Genomic DNA, 19,573 nt, shown 5'->3' on the forward strand with positions numbered 1-19,573 from the left:
CAATGGCCCTTTTATGACTCGTGGACTTCAACTCCCAGAATTCCTGAGCCGGCATGGCTCAGCTTGGAAACCTGTCCCTTTCCCCTCAGCATGGCTGGCTCAGGAATTCTGGGAGTTGAAGTCCACGAGTCATGAAAGAGCCAAGGTTGCCTGCCCCTGATCTACGTCTATCTATCTATCTATCTATCTATCTATCTATCTATCTATCTATCTATCTATCTATCTATCTATCTATCTATCTGTCTGTCTATCATCTAGGTCAGGGGTAGGCAACCTTGGCCCTTTTATGACTCGTGGACTTCAACTCCCAGAATTCCTGAGCCAGCATGAAGGAAATTTTGGCCCCTTCATGACTCGAGGACTTCAACTCCCAGAATTCCTGAGCCAGGCCCTTTTATGACTCGTGGACTTCAACTCCCAGAATTCCTGAGCCAGCATGAAGGAAATTTTGGCCCCTTCATGACTCGAGGACTTCAACTCCCAGAATTCCTGGGCCAGCATGGGGGGAACAATGGCCCTTTTATGACTCGTGGACTTCAACTCCCAGAATTCCTGAGCCGGCATGGCTCAGCTTGGAAACCTATCCCTTTCCCCTCAGCATGGCTGGCTCAGGAATTCTGGGAGTTGAAGTCCACGAGTCATGAAAGAGCCAAGGTTGCCTGCCCCTGCCCTAGGAAGAGGAGAGACTCATATTTACTGAGATAAAACCGAGATCCCCTCTACACCTTTCCATATGAATTCAACCCATTGTGACCAGGGACAATCCCACGGCTGTCGTGGTAGTCCTGAATTCCTGAAGAGCTCCTGACCTTTCACCCCATGATCTTATGGTAATAGAACTTTCGATACGCAGATGATATACAAGCACATGGTTGTTCGCGTAGATCAGGGGTATTCCAAATTTGGCAATCTTAACCTTAATTGACCTAAGTCAGTGGTGTCCAACTTTGGCAACTTTTAAGACCTACGGACTTCAACTCCCAGAATTTCTCAGCCCACCAGCCAGCCGTGCTGGGGAATTCTGGGAGTTGAGGTCCACAGGTCTTAAAAGTTGCCACAGTTGGACACCACTGACTTAGATCTATTAATGTTAACTGATCTACTGTAAGTCAGTGGTATCTAACCATGGCAACTTGCTGACCTGTGAACTTCAACTCCCAGAATATATTCTGAAAAGTGTACAAATGTGGAACAGAAAGCTAGTAAACAGCGCTTTCCAACTCGCTGGAGAACGTTCTACCGTTTCTTCTAATAGGAATCGAGAGTATTGTAAAACGAAAGGCTGCTTTTATAATGTACAGGCACGCTTTCAGCATGTTACAAGACTTGCATGCCGGCACGCAACAATTCTGTGAGGAAATCCTCAGATAATACCCCCTACCAAAAAAAAAAAAGGAAAACAAGTCTTTCTAAAAGTCTGAAAGGTACATAAGGTACTTTTTTAAAAAAAATTATTAAGTACAAAGAAAAAAAAAGGATTAAAAACACTGAACATGGTAAATCGTCTTTGACTGACATCTCAGTTCATATTGTACATTAATTACATATAATATACCTATATACAACTATACATTTCTAGTCTCTATCTCAGTTTATCTCTTTACTGTGACCTCCATTTTTTCCCCTCCATCTATAAAATTTATTCCATATTCGATAAAATTCTGTTTCTTCCTGATTTTTTAATCTTTTAGTTATCCTATCTAGTTCTGCGCAATACATAGTTTTCTTTATTAGTGCTTCCCCACTCGGCCCTTCCATTGCTTTCCACAGTATCCTTGCTGCTGTGACCACATGGATAATTAAATATGTGTCCTCTTTATTTACATTTTTCTCTAGTATTCCTAATAGTAGTGTCTCAGGTTTGTATTGAATGTTTTGCCTAGTCATTTCTATTGCCCAGTCCCAGACCATACGCCAGTACACCTGTGCTTCTCTACATGTCCACCATATATGAAAAAAGGTGCCCTTTTCTTTTTTTACATTTCCAACACATATAGATGAATATCCGTTATACATTTTGGCTAATCTGGCCGGAGGGAGATGCCATCTGTAAACCATCTTATACAGGTTTTCTTTATGTGATGTCGCCACTGTGATTTTGTTATTTCGCTCCCATACTTGCTGCCATTGATCCATATTTATATTATATCCTAGATCTATTGCCCATGTCACCATTGTTTCTTTAACCTGCTTACTTTCAAAGTCTGTGTGACCTTTGCAACTTAGCGCACGATCAAAGAGGGGGAACGGCAAATTCTCTGGATGAAGCAGGGGTATTTAAATCCCTCGTTTCACGTCCCTCAACCTGGACCTCTACTTATGGACGGGTAGTTCTCAACTTACAACCCTTCGTTTAGCAACTGTTCAAAGTTGCAACAGCACGAGAAAAAATGACTTATGACTGGTCCTGACATATAACTGTTGCAGTATCCCTACAGTTGTGAGATCAAAATTTGGAAGACTGTTATAATGGGGGGGGGGCTTGCCTTTTTCAAGGCAATACCTGCTCCTTCAACGTCCCTTCACAGTGCTTCCTTTTTAATCCCGTTTATCCCCAAATGATTCTTAAAGGACCCAGGACTACAAATGGTCCTCAAAAGCCTTGGGTGAGTCTCACGAGATCTCTACAAGCTTTAGCCAAATTCTAACTTTCAGTGTGAAAGAGTAACAAAATTTTTGAAATGCGTAATAGAAAAAAAAATCCTATCAATTGAATGTAATATTAATTAAATGTGGGGTTTTTTTTCTGCCCTCAGCCCAAAGGAAGGCGTACTTTAAATTCTCTGGGAAATACATCATAATTACTCATAGTTCACACTTGAATTGGCTGCTCCCTTAATCATATGAATCATGTATCTTTAAATCTAGTTAATAAACCAAAAAAAACCCAAGCCCCTGAACATAAATAATATTGTTCTTTCCTCCTACAAACACTTTGGACTGTAAAGTATTAAAGTGATGGAAGAGAGGCTGTGTTGTTTTACCTGGTAGTGATTGGGTTGTATCATGTGCTGTGGACTGGGATAAAATCCTTCACTTGATCTTGGACTGGGGTAACCGGGTCTGCTGGGCTAGAAAAAGAAAGAAATTTAAGAAATCAGCAATATACCATCTTCTTCCGAAGCGGGACATTTTAAAAAAGAACGGCCTACTTAGTTTTACATTCCTCATCTCAATTTGTACCAGGCAACTGTCTTCCGGATATTACAACTTACGGAAGGCACAAGAACTTTTACTATGGAAGCCGGAAGTAGAAAGTAGAATATAGAATAAGAGAGTTGGAAGGGACCTTGGAGGTCATCTAGTCCAGGACTTTTCAACCTTTTCACCCGTTGTACCACTTTTAGGATATGGCAACATCCGAGTACCACCAGTCGCCTAGCAAGGTGTCAAAAACTTGATTACAAAAAAAAAGGAAAAAAAGAAAAAAGTGATAAAGTACAGGTAGTCCTTGACTTACAATAGTTCGCTTAGTGACTGTTTGAAGTTACAATGGCACTGAAAAAAGTGCCGAGCAAGACACCTGCCTGCCCGCCCGGCGGCGCTCTTCCTCCTGTCCGAGGTTTTCATTGTTGTGAGCATTTCTGTTGAGGATTGGCAGCGGGGGTGGGGTAGGAGCTGTTTGGTTTTTATTCCTCCCGTCTGCTGGGTGGTTGCAGCAGGTTTTGGTCACTTCACATGACCCTGGGACACTGTGACCGTCATAAATATGAATCGGTTGCCAAGCATCTGAATGTAAATCACAAGAGCCTGGAGAGGCTGCAACATTCCAGCTGATCGGCGCTTCTTCTGGGCTCAGCAGAATCACCAGGATCAGCGCCGAGCTCCAGCTGGAGCCTGGCGCTGATCCTGGCGCTTCCGCTGAGCCCTGACAGCCCTGCAGCTCCAGCCATCTCTCACTCAGGCTTGTGCAGTGCTGGTTCAGCTCATTCCCTTCCCCTGCTACCATTTTTCTAGGATGGTTGCATACCACCTGCCAGGTGCCAATGTACCACAGGTGGTACCCGTACCACTGGTTGAAAAACCTTGTTCTAGCCCAACCTCTTGCACAAGCAGGAGACCCTATACCACTTCAGGCAAGTGGCCGTCCAGTCTCTTCTTCAAAACCTTAAAACCATTTTCTTCTTATATTTTCCTTTTAGAGTTAGATGATGCTGGGGGGGGGGGAGAGGAACGTGCATGAGAGTTCAGATAGACATAACAATACCGTACTTGGTGTGAGAACCAAAGTTAATGAAATAAGAGATGGTAAAAATTGGCGGGCTGGAGAACTGGAGGGAAAGCCTGCATTTCAAGCTAATTGGGGAATGTGATTTATGACAGTTAATTAGAGGAGGGAATTGTGCTTTGATACTAAGTGCTCAGGGGAGGGGAATCCAGTTTTTGGCTTCGACTGTGTTAGTGCCGATGCCATGCTTCCCAAATAAAGACTCTTTAAGGTCAACAATGCCTCAAAGTTCTTTGAAGAGTTTCATCTGTCGGAACCATGACACCCCCTGGTCATTAAGTGAGGACCCACCCCAATCCCAACCACTCCTGACTTGGTCCTTCTCAGCCCCAAGTCTTGGTAAGGTAAGGGGCTCCTTCCTCTGCACTTCCTCCCCCATTTCCCCCCTCCCTGCCCCTTATCTGCCATTTTGGCTACCTGCACAACCAGCGCTCCTCGGAAGCGGTGGCACTGAAGCTGAAGGAGAGGCCTGGGGCCTTCAGCGGTCAGCTGGCACTGCCCCCACCCAGGCCTCTACTTAAGCCTCAGCATCGCCGCCAAGAAGTGCATCCTCCCTCCCTGTGAAAGCAAACAGCCATTTCAACACCACGGAGCAGGTCCTGCCACCCTGCCACCCTGCGCTCTGCAGGCCCTGCCGCATCCAGCTGATCTTCGCTGCCTTTCTCCCGCTGCTGACCAGGTGCGCCCAACCTGGCCCTATGCGAGGCAGCTCCTGCTCATGCCAGGCCTTCTTCACAAGGCTGCTTGTGCCATTCTCTAAATCAGGGGTCCCCAACCCCGGTACCAGGCCGCGGCATGTTAGCAACCGGTCCGCACAAACAAGCAAAGCCCCATCCGCGAGATACAGGCAGCACACAAAACCATGCCCCCTCCGGTCCGCAGAAAAACCTCACTCCACGGAACCGGTCCCTGGTGCCCAAAAGGTTGGGGACCTCTACTCTCAATAGCCCGTGCCAATGTCGTGATGCTTCAGAAGGCTTCTGGTGCCTTCTGAAACCTCGCAAGAAGGCCAACCCCACCAATCTCCAAATTGTGCGGCCTGTTCTCACAACACTTTGGAAAGCCTTCAGAAAGCTTCTGGGATCTTCTACTTCAGACCCAGCACCACTACGCAGGGTGACCAAAAAAGGGGATAGGCGGTGGGAAGATAGACAAGTGGAGTTGAAACAGTCCTGGGATCAGAAATGTGGGCGGGCCGTCAAGTGTGCCAATTTTGATCGCGTGTCCATCCATACCTTTGGGAGACTAAGAGTTAAGTCCCCTTTGTTCAGCACGGACATAACTTTGTTGTTAAGCAATGTTGTGTCCCCAAATTAAGATAAGTAGGACAGTGGTGGCGAACCTATGGCACGTATGCCAGAGGCGGCACTCAGACCCCTCTCTTTGGGCACGTGTGCCATGCCCCAGAGATTGTAACCCTCCCTCTTCAACCAGCCTTCCACTAACTCGCCAAAGTCCCACGTGGCTAGATGCATCCCAGCATGGCTGATTTCTCTCCCCCCCCCATCCCATTCCTCCTAGCCTCACGTGCTCTCCTTTTCCCAGGCATGACCCACTGCATCACCTCCTCAGTTGTCGGCCGGCTGTCCAGATCAGAGGTGGCTTCTCTGAACTGCTGGCGGTGGGCTGCGGAGCCCCAGAGTGCTCCGGTCGAGGGACCAGCAGGCTGTGGCTGCTGACGGACACTGTTGGCCCCCATGCACTCGCTGGCTTCTGTATGCAGGGGCCAATGGTGTCAGGCAGCAGCCGCCCTGGCCCGTGCCTCGCCTTGCCCTGCGACAATGGCACCCCCACCCTGCCTCGCTTTGCCCAGCTCACCTCACAGGACGAGCCTCCTGCCCACCACCCCACCTGCCAGAGACCCCCTGGATCTCCCCCAACCCTGCCTGGCCTCCACAGGCATCCCTCCCCACGAGCAACATCAAGGTGACCACGCCAACCTTGGCCACACCCACCCAGTTTGCAATGACCACAGCCATGCCCACCCAGTGGGTCACACCCACCTGGCACCCGGCGATAAATAAGTGGGTTTTGGGTTGCAGTTTGGGCACTCGGTCTCTAAAAGGTTCGCCATCACTGAAGTAGGAGAACAGTCGGTCTTCATTTATGAGTGGTGCTACTCAACTATAATCAAAACTTGGTTTCGGAATGCCAATATTTTAAGCCTACTATGGATCTGTGGGCCAATTCGCTCCCTATAATTTGATATACTGAACATTGGACCAATATGTATGAAGTTTTACTACATGTAGAAGGCTTAGCCATAAATTGGGAAAAAAACCACACGCTATAAATACGATCTAGGTAAAAAAAAAACCGAATAGTTATATTTAACAAAGAAGAGACACCTAATGAGAAGGAAGGACTCACTGGAGAAGAGCCTGATGCTGGGAAAGATGGAGGGCAAGAGAAGAAGGGGACGACAGAGAATGAGGTGGCTGGATAGAGTCACTGAAGCAGTAGGCGTGAGCTTAAAGGGACTCCAGAAGATGGTAGAGGACAGGAAGGCCTGGAGGAACGTTGTCCATGGGGTCGTAATGGGTTGGACACGACTTTGCAACTAACAACAACATCTGTATTCACTTAGTCTTGTCACTGTTGTCCTTTCTGGCGTCACATTTGTATTGTTTCATCCTGAAGTTGAAACTCAAGAACTTTGGCCACCTAATGAGAAGGACTCACTGGAGAAGGGCCTAATGCTGGGGAAGACGGAGGGCAATAGAAGAAGGGGACGACAGAGAATGAGGTGGCTGGATGGAGTCACTGAAGCAGTAGGCGTGAGCTTAAAGGGACTCCAGAAGATGGTAGAGGACAGGAAGGCCTGGAGGAACATTGTCCATGGGGTCGTAATGGGTTGGACACAACTTTGCAACTAACAATAACATCTGTATTCACTTAGTCTTGTCACTGTTGTCCTTTCTGGCGTCACATTTGTATTGTTTCATCCTGAAGTTGAAACTCAAGAACTTTGGCCACCTAATGAGAAGGACTCACTGGAGAAGGGCCTAATGCTGGGGAAGACGGAGGGCAATAGAAGAATGGGACGACAGAGAATGAGGTGGCTGGATGGAGTCACTGAAGCAGTAGGCGTGAGCTTAAAGGGACTCCAGAAGATGGTAGAGGACAGGAAGGCCTGGAGGAACATTGTCCATGGGGTCGTAATGGGTTGGACACAACTTTGCAACTAACAACAACATCTGTATTCACTTAGTCTTGTCACTGTTGTCCTTTCTGGCGTCACATTTGTATTGTTTCATCCTGAAGTTGAAACTCTAGAACTTTGGCCACCTAATGAGAAGGACTCACTGGAGAAGGGCCTAATGCTGGGGAAGACGGAGGGCAATAGAAGAAGGGGACGACAGAGAATGAGGTGGCTGGATGGAGTCACTGAAGCAGTAGGCGTGAGCTTAAAGGGACTCCAGAAGATGGTAGAGGACAGGAAGGCCTGGAGGAACATTGTCCATGGGGTCGTAATGGGTTGGACACAACTTTGCAACTAACAACAACATCTGTATTCACTTAGTCTTGTCACTGTTGTCCTTTCTGGCGTCACATTTGTATTGTTTCATCCTGAAGTTGAAACTCAAGAACTTTGGCCACCTAATGAGAAGGACTCACTGGAGAAGGGCCTAATGCTGGGGAAGACGGAGGGCAATAGAAGAAGGGGACGACAGAGAATGAGGTGGCTGGATGGAGTCACTGAAGCAGTAGGCGTGAGCTTAAAGGGACTCCAGAAGATGGTAGAGGACAGGAAGGCCTGGAGGAACATTGTCCATGGGGTCGTAATGGGTTGGACACAACTTTGCAACTAACAACAACATCTGTATTCACTTAGTCTTGTCACTGTTGTCCTTTCTGGCGTCACATTTGTATTGTTTCATCCTGAAGTTGAAACTCAAGAACTTTGGCCACCTAATGAGAAGGACTCACTGGAGAAGGGCCTAATGCTGGGGAAGACGGAGGGCAATAGAAGAAGGGGACGACAGAGAATGAGGTGGCTGGCTGGAGTCACTGAAGCAGTAGGCGTGAGCTTAAAGGGACTCCAGAAGATGGTAGAGGACAGAAAGGCCTGGAGGAACGTTGTCCATGGGGTCGCGATGGGTCGGACATGACTTCGCGACTAACAACAACAACAAAAATCAGGAAGCAACAGATAAGGAATGTTTCATCTCTGAATTCAGCATCTGCTTTTCCATTGGCTTGGCATAATAAACTGTACTGGGAAGTTTCAGAGCAGCTGAAATTGTCCTCCGAAATCCAAAGCAGAAGGGATAAATTATCTTTAGAAGACTCTTTTTCTTTTCATCTTAATCTCAAGGAAAAAGAAAACAAAAAACAGCCCCCCCCCCCAAAAGACTGCAAGCTGCTGTGTGCTAATTAAGTCTCACTGCTCATTAATCAGAGCTTTCAAAGGATTTGGTAATGTTCTTTTCCTGAGAAGCTGTAATTATGCTCGAGAAAATGACTAAATCGGCTCTGATTATTTCGAAGAATTTAATACGCAATTCCTTTCAACAATGCTGCCTGATAGACACGGCAACCTGCTGTGATAATTAGCACCATTTATTTGCTTTTCTAAATGAAGAATGCAAGCCAGTTGTTGTTTTTTTCCAAAGCAGCCAAAGTAAATTGATATTGATAGCAAAGATAGCCAGGAATAAGATTTCATTCCTTTCAATGCATAACCTACTTTTATCCTGGAAGGAAGACGGTATTTTGTTAATATCAGATTAGACCCCCCCCCCAAAAAAAGAAAAATTGCAGAAGAATTTAGTTACAGCTTCCTCGATGTTGATTCAATTATTTTCAAATAATTCAAGAACCCTTGAGGAGCGAGGAGGTGTCACACATCCCGGCCCTCCAAGACAAAAGCTCCAATTTTAATATTCATATGGAGGTTAAATTAGCCTGTCTTAACTATGGTATGAATGCAGTCTGACCAACAGATACACAGGAGTTAACACAACATTTTTCTCACAAGCTTTTAAAAACCCTTTGGACTAAAGGAGGCCAGGTTGTTCACCAGAGCGCCAGAGGGCAGGACGAGAAACAATGGTTGGAAACTGATCAAGGAGAGAAGAACCTGGAATTAAGGAGAAACTTCCTGACAGTGAGGACAATCAACCAGTGGAACAGAAGATGCCTCCAGAAATCGTGGGCGTTCCATCAGTGGAGGTTTTTAAGAAGAGAGTAGGCCAGGGGTAGGCAACCTTGGCTTTTTTATGACTCGTGGACTTCAACTCCCAGAATTCCTGAGCCAGCCACGCTGAGGGGAAAGGGAGAGGTTTCCAAGCTTGAGCCATGCGGGCTCAGGAATTCTGGGAGTTGAAGTCCACAAGTCATAAAAGAGCCAAGGTTGCCTACCCCAGAACTGGATAGTCACTTGTCTGAGACTCTCAATAAAGAGTTCTATTCTATTCTATTCTATTCTATTCTATTCTATTCTATTCTATTCTATTCTATTCTATTCTATTCTATTCTATTCTTTTCTATTCAGATGCCAGTGGCTGAACTGAAGACCATATAGCATGCTGAATAAAGGTAGTCCTTGCTTAACAACTGCCCTATTTAGCAACCATCTGAAGTTACGACAGTGCTGAAAACTTTACAACCAAACCTCGTATTTATGACGGTAGCAATGTCCCTGTGTTCACGAGATTGGCATTTGCTCACCCCCCCAGATGCACAGGTATGGAAGAGGTGGCACCCGGTTCAACAGCAATAACTGTGAGAGGGATCTAAGAACCTAGTGTGCAACCTTTTAAGCATGAGCCCGCCGTGTGCTGCAGCTGCCAAAAAAGCCAACCCAGTGCAAGGCTGCACCAACAGAGGGATTAAGATCATGTGAAGTGTTAATACCACTTTACAATGCCTTGGTAAGGCCACCCTTGGAGTACTGCACCTAGTTTTGGTCCTCACAATATACAAAACACGTTGAGACTCTAGAGCAGTGGTTCTCAACCTTTTTAATGTTGCAACCCCCAACCGGTCGTAAGTCAAGGACTACTCAACTGGTCGTAAGTCGAGGACTACTCAGCTGGTGCAGCACCGTTTGCAGAATGGGACTTTTGGCGGGCTAGGCAGGGCAGAGACAGCCTGGACAATTCCTATTGGCTTTTGAAAGCCAATAGAATTAGACTCTATTCAAGAGAGTCTATTCTATTGGCTTTCAAAAGCCAATAGAATAAAAGGGAGTAGCACAGCTAAGGAAAAGGGGGAAAAAAATGGCGGACTGCGTTGTTTGGTGACCCCCGTGAAATGGTCGTTCGACCCCAAATGGGGTCTCGACCCACAGGTTGAGAACCACTGCTCTAGAGAGAGAGTGCAAAGAGAAGCAACCAAGTTGATTAGGGGGCTGGAGGTTAAAACATGCAACGAATAGTTGCAGGAACTGGATAGGCCTAGTCTAGTGAAAAGAAGGACTAGGGTTGACATGATGGCAGTGTTCCAATATCTGAGGGGTCATCACAGAGAAGAGGGGTTTGATTTATTCTCCAGAACACCTGAGAGCAGGACAAGAAGGAACGGATGGAAGCTTATCAGGGATCCAATCTAGAATTAAGGAGAAACTTCCTGACGATGAGAACAATCAATCAGTGGAACGGCTGATCTCCAGGAGTTGTGGGTACTCCATCACTGGAGGTTTTTCAAAAGACACTGGACAGCCCTTTGGCCAGAATGCTACAAGGCAGGGGTCTTCAAACTTGGCCCTTTTATGACATGTGGACTTCAACTCCCAGAATTCCTCAGCCAGGCATGCTATAAGGCAGTGGTTCTCAACCTGTGGGTCGGGACCCCATTTGGGGTCGAACGACCATTTCACGGGGGTCGCCAAACACCGCAGTCTGCCATTTTTTCCCCCTTTTCCTTAGCTGTGCTACTCCCTTTTATTCTATTGGCTTTTGAAAGCCAATAGAATAGACTTTCTTGAATAGAGTCTAATTCTATTGGCTTTCAAAAGCCAGTAGGAATTGTCCAGGCTGTCTCTGCCCTGCTGAGCCCGCCAAAAGTCCCATTCTGCAAACAGTGCTGCACCAGTTGAGTAGTCCTCGACTTACGACCAGTTGAGTAGTCCTCGACTTACGACCGGTTGAGTAGTCCTCGATTTACGACCGGTTGGGGGTCGCGGCATTAAAAAGGTTGAGAACCACTGCTATAAGGTCTCCTGCTTGGGGAAGCTTTGGACAAAGTCCCATCCCACCCGGTATTCTGGTGCAAGTAAGATTATGCATGAAGCATTAAGATGATGGTAACGTGGATCACTTCTGTTGAGATCAAATGGAAGCATTCAAAAAGAGTCTTTACAGAAGGTGGCCAGTCCAACTTTTATCACAGATATCCTACACTTAGTAATATTTCAACGACTCTCAACCAAAGCCTATTCTTCACCTATAATAAACTTTTATTTCTCAAGTAAATCCTGGTGAAGATCAAGGGAGCTAATTAAGAATGGAATGAAAGAAGTTTAAATAAGGGAAGCTTTTGGTTACCTAAATAATAACTTGTTTTGAAACTAAAAAAATGATTGGGATATTTTGAATATGGATGGTAAATTAAAACTGAAAAAAAAGAAGCGAAAATAGGATACTGACTGATTAAATGGATATTGAGTGCAAATGGCAATTAAGATATGTTTTGGTTAGAAAAGATGTTTTAAACTGATATCATTGATACTATTAGAAAACTGTAACAAATGCTGATATTCAGTTGTACATCTATTAACAACAATAAGAATCGCAATTGCTTAACGTGGTAAAATGTTTATTACCGGAAGAAGAGAGGACGTATTGGATGGTGTAATATTGGATTTAGCTTGGAGAAACTTATATGTATCACAGAATTACTAGTGGACCCATTCAACACGTTGTTTATTAAGCACTTGCTTGTAAAAATAGAAAATTAATAAAATATTTATATATGAAATGAAACTATAATTGTAAATACTGTAAAATTATAATATATATATATATATATATGTGTGTGTGTGGCTAACTGACGAGAGCAGAATGTGATTAACTGACGAGAGCAGAATGAGCTCGAAATGGCCATCTTAGTCTCCCAATTTAATTCTTTAATTCTTTGTCAGAAAAAGAAATTTGGATATATATGTATGTATGTATGTATGTATGTATGTATGTATGTATGTATGTATGTTTTCTGAGGTTTTCGCGGGTGTTTGTATGTAGAACAAACATTGCTCCTAGAAGCACGAAGCTGAAAACACCAGCCTGAAGATGACGAATGAGACTTCGTTGAAACGTCGCCAAGACACTTCCAATTTTACGTGGGAGAAAACCCGAATAACCAAAGACCTACATACAAACACCCGTGAAAACCTCAGAAAACACACACACATATATAATTTACATACGTATGTCGAATGGGGATATAAGTCTTTCTCAAAAAATTATGTGCAGAAAGGAATACAATTTTCACCATACTCAGAGTAGGAAAAAAACTTTTCCAAGTGTCAATCAGACTGGGAGAAACATGACATTCCAACTGAAAAATTTTCTGTCAGAAAGCCGGCTATTTTTGACTTGCTTGTACTCCGGTTCCCATGCCGTCAGTCTTGCGTCCTCTCCTCCCAGTTCTTATCCTGTCTTATCCTCTCCTATCCCATATCTCTGCTCCGGATTTTATCTGGCATTCTCTATTACGTAAAGAATGAGAAATGAATTCCTGCGATTCCACATGGACTCATATTTGCCTGGCAAACGTATGACACACCGTTTCTCATGACCCACGTTAGAAGTGGCCAGACAAATACACGTCCAGATAAGAAACGCGACACAAATTAGCCATGAGCAACTACGCCAAGGGCTTTCCACTCTCAAAAGGCAAGCTGACAAAACAAAAGCAGATGTAAACAAAACTTCAGCAAACAATCTCATTCTTCACAGGAGGATTTCTCCCAACATAAAAGCAGAAAGGAAGAAACTACCGTATTTTCCAGCGTATAAGACGACTCGGCGTATAAGACGACCCCCGACGTTTGAGAAGATTTTCATGGTTTAGAAAGTCGTCTTATACGCCAGAAAATACGGGTATTTTCCGGCGTATAAGATGACTCAGCGTATAAGACAAGCCCTGACTTTTGAGAAGATTTTAATGGTTTAGAACAATGGTTCTCAACCTTTTTAATGCCGTGACCCCCCAACCGGTCATAAGTCGAGGACTACTCAACCGGTCGTAAGTCGAGGACTACTCAACTGGTGCAGCACCGTTTGCAGAATGGGACTTTTGGCGGGCTCAGCAGGGCAGAGACAACCTGGACAATTCCTATTGACTTTTGAAAGCCAATAGAATTAGACTCTATTCAAGAGCGTCTATTCTATTGGCTTTCAAAAGCCAATAGAATAAAAGGGAGTAGCACAGCTAAGGAAAAGGGGGAAAAATGGCGGACTGCGTTGTTTGGCGACCCCCGTGAAATGGTCGTTCGACCCCAAATGGGGTCCCGACCCACAGGTTGAGAACCACTGGTTTAGAAAGTCGTCTTATACAGCGGAAAATACGGGTATTTTCCGGCGTATAAGACGACTCGGCGTATAAGACGACTCGGCGTAGAAGACGACCCCCGACTTTTGAGAAGATTTTCATGGTTTAGAAAGTCGTCTTTTACACCGGAAAATACAGTAATTTTGAAAATGTTTCCCTCGGATGCCATCAACTTAAGCTTCTGGACGACAAGAAGTCTCTCTTAATCGGTCACTGGTAAGATGACAAATAAGACCAAAAAGCAAATGCTTTATCTAAGGCAAGACAATTGAATGACAAGTTCCCTGGCAGGAGAGAATTCAAAGAAGGAAATGTGAATGTAGAGAAGGATAATTAGCAACCTGGCTGAATATCACAAAAAAATATATCCTGTTGTCAGAAGTAATCACCATATCGTGGTTTTTTTTCCAGAGTAGAACTGTATGTCTTTGCAAAAACAAACAAAAACCATATCAGAAAGACTTTATTAACAACAACAACAACAATAATAATAATAATAATAATAATAATAATAATAATGTTGGAAGGGACCTTGGAGGTCCCTTCCAACATTATTATTATTATTATTATTATTATTATTATCATTATTATTATTGTTGTTGTTGTTGTTGTTATTTTTTACAAATTTTATTTATAATAGTTAAAAACAAACAAACATTGCATTTAACGTGGCATTCCAGTATATACATTCTTATCAGATTATTCCACTTTTTACAATCAATTCTTCATCTCTGCATATACATCTAAGTTTTATATACAATACTTGCTCTAAAATAACATATATTTCTATCTTAACATTCATCTTTAATCCCAACCGTTATTATTATTAACTGTGAATAGAGTATTTAATTCCCTCCCCATTCCCCAGTTAACAAATCATTACAGATAGTGACCATCACTTGTTATTGGTTGGTTGTTTCTAATTTATCAAAGTTAGCTGGGCATTAATAACTGAGGAGTCCTTGGTTCTTTTCTTGCAGACATTTCATGAAAACAACCACGCTCAAAGAGCACCAAGGACCTCAAAGTTCAACCTACAAATATTCTCTTCTATTAGTAGTTATTAAAAAAAAAAGTGTTGCTTGGATTTTAACCAAAAGGGAACCCTGGTCTGTTAAATGGCCTCAGCACTGCTCATCCATAAATTTATACTGAACGCCCTTTGAGGATAAAAGATATGAGATAAAATTGATCTTCACTCAATAGTACCTTGGGAGGAGCTTCATCGGATCCTCCAGAATCCCAGGACACGGTGACTTGTCGCCTGGACTCCATCCTTACTCGTTCTTCCTGCTGCAGCTTCTCCTCCTCCAGGATCGTACTAAGAGGGAAACAAGCGGGGAGCCGAAGATAAATGGCATTATGTCTCGGAATATAATAAATGTGGTCCTGGAGTCTCCTCCGAGTGCATTCCTCAAATCAGGGGTTCCAGACTGGAGACAAGTCAGGAATGCAGTAGACAAATACAGTCTTCTTCTTTTTTCAGACAGCAACAGAAACTTTTAGACTTTTCTAAGGCTATTCTGGAGGAAGGGGAGATGGAATGGGGGGGGGAGGAGAGAATTCCATGCCTTTGCAAAATTAGCAACTCGGCATTGAAATGTAAGACTTTTTAAACACTAACACACATACCAATGAAAGATATTTTTAGAAAGCTATGCGCGATTTCCCAAAAGGAGAAAGAAAATCTGTACGTATGAATGAATGTAGATCCCATTCCTTTTGATTTTAAAAAAAGCTTTCCTAGAGCAAGTAAAAAAAAATATATATTTGCTTGGGGAGAAAAAATATGAACATAGAAAATAAGGTTGCCTGATTACTGAAAAATCTTCTGACTCTCTTACAGTTTAGGAAGACTCACGAATCTATTAGCAAATAATCTCATTTTTTTTCCTTTGAACAAATCAAACGTTCTCTCTTTAAAAAAGCAAAAAATGCAATAATTGCTTGGCGGGAAGAAGAAAAAAAACTACTTAAATACAATTTTTTTTTTTTAACTTCAGCTCTCCACTACTTACCAACGCTCTTCCTGGCATGCAAACTAGCCAACTAGATTATCCATCATGAGTTGCAGCTTCCCAGATTTACTAAGCATTCTAGAAAACTGCTATGTGTAATCATAAGAGTTTGAAGCTGATCTGATCGTTTTCACATTAGTCTCTCCAGAGCTGCAAGCTAATCAGCCTGGCACAGGAACAACTGCTGTGCTTTGGATGCCGGTCAAGACTTTCTACAAGCTATTTAGAATTTACATCCGTTCTGTCTGGTTCTCTAAGGCACAAGAGGAACAAGATAAGCTGTCCAAATCCACTACTTATTCAAAAACAAATTCTTTACCCCAGATAGTCCTCAACGTATGAGCCTAACGGAGTCTGTCCATTGTGGTCACGTCGTGATGGCCATTAACCAAGACAGTCTCGCTTAACATTCCCTACTTCCCTGCTCTCACCAAATCTAGAAATAAGGAATAATTCCCGGGCAGTTAGAATAATTAACCAGTGGAACGACTTGCCCCCAGAAGTTGTGGGTGAGATTTTTCAGAAGAGACTGGACAAGCATTTGCCTGAAATTGCACAGGGTCTCCTGTGGTTGGACCAGAAGACCACCCCAAACCCCTTCTGTTATTCTGTTAAGGCACGCCGACTTCCAAAGAGCCGAGGTGGCGCAGCAGTTAGAGTGCAGTACTGCAGGCCACTTTAGCTGACTGTGTTCAGCAGGTCAGTGGTTCAAATCTCACCGGCTCAAGGTTGACTCAGCCTTCCATCCTTCCGGGGTAGGTAAAATGAGGACCCAGATTGTTGGGGGCAATGTAAATATATATATATATACATTGCTTACTGGTGTACACCGCTTAGAGCAGTGGTTCTCAACCTTTCTAATGCTGCGACCCCATAATACAGTTCCCCATGTTGTGGTGACCCCCAAGCACTTATACATCACCGGGTGCCAGGGGCGTGGCCAAAGGGGGAAAAATGACGGACAGCCTTCTTTGGCGACCCCCGTGAAATCGTCGTTTGACCCCAAATGGGGTCCCGACCCACAGGTTGAGAACCACTGGCTTAGAGAGTGCTTGCACTTAAAAGCGATATATAAGTCTCATAAATAAATAAATAACCAGCTGAAATGGAACCAATTCTCAGATGCTTTTCTCTCTGCTCTGACAAAAAAGAAAGCATGGAAACAACCGTGAGATACTCTGGAACAGGGGTCCCCAATCCCCAATCCGAGGACTTGTACCGGGCCACGGCATGCCAGCAACCGGTCCACAGAAACAAGCAAAGCCTCATCCATGGGATGCAGGCCTCACACAAAACCACGCACTCTCCGGTCCGTGCAAAAAACCTTTCTCCATGGAACCGGTCCCTGGTGCCCAAAAGGTTGGGGGTCTCTGCTCTGGACTGTTCCAAACCAAGGATGAAAAATGATCAAAGCTCTGACTTTGTGTGAGCACTTGAAGCGTCAGCCGGGAACAGCTCAACCTCCAGAGATGTTCCCGGTTCCCCTTTTTACGTCTGGTTTGGAATGCACTCTTAGGATTTTAAAAAACGAGAACTCGCCGGAGGTTAGGAGAGTCAAACTGAATCATATTTTCCCAAACTGGAATGTTATTTGTACGACAATAAAGCATGCAAGTCAAAGGGCATGTCGTGTCATGCAGCTTGTATCTGCCAGATTTTAAAACAGCTTCAAGACATCCCCTAGTTGTTTAGAGATTTAAAATATGAAAATCGTATCTTCAAATAGAAATTTCACAATGCTGGGTAACCTCCATTCTTTTTTTCATTGTGACCTTAAGCTAATTCTTCTGTTTCACCAAAGCTTTTCCATCTCTTACAGACCCATGCGATACGGTAGAATTACGGAGTTCATTATGGATAATAATAATAATAATAATAATAATAATAATAATAATAATAATAATAATAATAATAATAATAATAATAATGTTGGAAGGGACCTTGGAGATGATGATGATGATGATGATGATGATAATAATAATAATAATAATAATAATAATAATAAAGTTGGAAGGGATCTTGGAGGTCATCTAGTCCAACCCCCTGCTCAGGCAGTAAACCCTATACCATTTCGGACAAATGGCTGTCCAGTCTCTTCTTAAAAACTTCCAGTGTTGGAGCATTCACCGCTTCTGGAGGCAGGTTGTTCCACTCGTTAATTGTTCTGACTGTCAGGAAGTTTCTCCTTAGTTCTAGGTTGCTTCTCTCCTTGATCAGTTTCCATCCATGGCTTCTTGTCCTGCCTTCAGGTGCTTTGGAGAATAGCTTGACTTCCTCTTCTTTGGGGCAGCCCCTGAGATATTGGAACACTGCTATCCTGTCCCCCCTCGTCCTTCTCTTCATTAAACTAGACATACCCAATTCCAGCAACCGTTCCTTATATATTTTAGCCTCCAGTCCCCTGATCATCTTTGTTGCTCTTCTCTGTACTCTTTCTAGAGTCTCAACATCTTTTTTACATCGTGGTGACCAAAACTGGATGCAGTATTCCAAGTGTGGCCTTACCAAGGCCTTGTAAAGTGGTATTAACACTTCACGTGATCTTGATTCTATCCCTCTGTTAATGCAGCCCAGTACTGTGTTGGCTTTTTTGGCAGGTGCAGCACACAGCTGGTTCATATCTAAGTGATGGAAGAAACTCCAAAGGTACTCTTAAATTTAGTTTCTTTCCTATGAAGAGGATTAATAGTGATTTTCTCACCTAGGTTATTAGTTCATCCTACTATAAGATGCAGTGAAAACTACTCATCCCATCACAGAGCATTGGAAGAAAAAGACCTACCAACCCTCAACATTGTGCACAAAAATGAATTAAACCATTTATCAGAAGTAGCTCTTTGGTCACTTCTTAAAAACCTCCAGAGATGGAGACACCATCATTGTCCTAGTTCAGGGGAAGGCAACCTTGGCTCTTTTATGACTCATGGACTTCAACTCCCAGAATTCCTGAGCCAGCATGGCTCAGATTGGAAACCTCTCCCTTTCCCCTCAGCGTGGCTGGCTCAGGAATTCTGGGAGTTGAAGTCCACCAATCATAAAAGAGCCAAGATTGCTTACCTCTGGCCTAGGCCTAGGCCGCTGTCTGATTCGTGGACTTCAACTCCCAGAATTCCTGAGCCAGCATGGGAGAAACTTTGGCCCCCTCATGACCCGTGGACTTCAACTCCCAGAATTCCTGAGCCAGCATGGCTCAGCTTGGAAACCTCTCCCTTTCCCCTCAGCACGGCTGGTTCAGGAATTCTGGGAGTTGAAGTCCACGAGTCATCAAAGAGCCAAGGTTGCCTACCTCTGGCCTAGGCCTAGGCCCCCTGACTCGTGGACTTCAACTCCCAGAATTCCTGAGCCAGCATGGCTCAGCTTGGAAACCTCTCCCTTTCCCCTCAGCATGGCTGGCTCAGGAATTCTGGGAGTTGAAGTCCACCAGTCATAAAAGAGTCAAGGTTGCCTACCCCTGGCCTAGTTAAACCATTCCTAACTTACTAAGCAACAAGATAAATTAAGATGAAAAGTTGCCCCCCGTATTTCGCCGCTAAAGGAAATAAAACTACTAATTTGCCACTAGAAAGAGTTAAAAAGCTTCAGAAATCTTTTGCGCCTGCCCCCTGCGTCTATATTTCTACAAACGGCCTTGCAGATTTCAAAGTGGAACATGCAAGATTATCAATAAATAAAAGCTAAAGGAAACCCTTTGCAGAGAGTATTGTACTTGAGCCAATTTACCCTTCAGCTGGGCCAGGAGACAGCAACTAGAAACGCACGTTTGAAAACTTAGTGGAATAGGAGCTTACTTATTGCTAGATTTTATAGTCCAGGGCTTTACCCATTGTAC

General features: G+C 44.0%; 1 protein-coding gene across 17 annotated transcripts in view; it reads right to left on the minus strand.

The window, feature by feature from the left end:
* Positions 1–19,573, minus strand: part of PTK2 (protein tyrosine kinase 2) — a 259,759-nt gene that overhangs the window by 44,127 nt on the left and 196,059 nt on the right. For all 17 annotated transcript variants that reach the window (XM_039334574.1, XM_039334565.1, XM_039334576.1 and 14 more), the window contains 2 exons: positions 14,936–15,047; positions 2,985–3,071 (listed from right to left, as the gene is read on the minus strand). In XM_039334574.1, the coding sequence (XP_039190508.1) occupies positions 2,985–3,071; positions 14,936–15,047 (199 nt within the window). The remainder of the gene's footprint in view (positions 1–2,984; positions 3,072–14,935; positions 15,048–19,573) is intronic.

Source organism: Crotalus tigris, unplaced genomic scaffold, assembly GCF_016545835.1.
Source record: "Crotalus tigris isolate CLP2741 ecotype Arizona unplaced genomic scaffold, ASM1654583v1 scf7180000017631.5181431, whole genome shotgun sequence".
Classification (NCBI taxonomy): domain Eukaryota; kingdom Metazoa; phylum Chordata; class Lepidosauria; order Squamata; family Viperidae; genus Crotalus; species Crotalus tigris.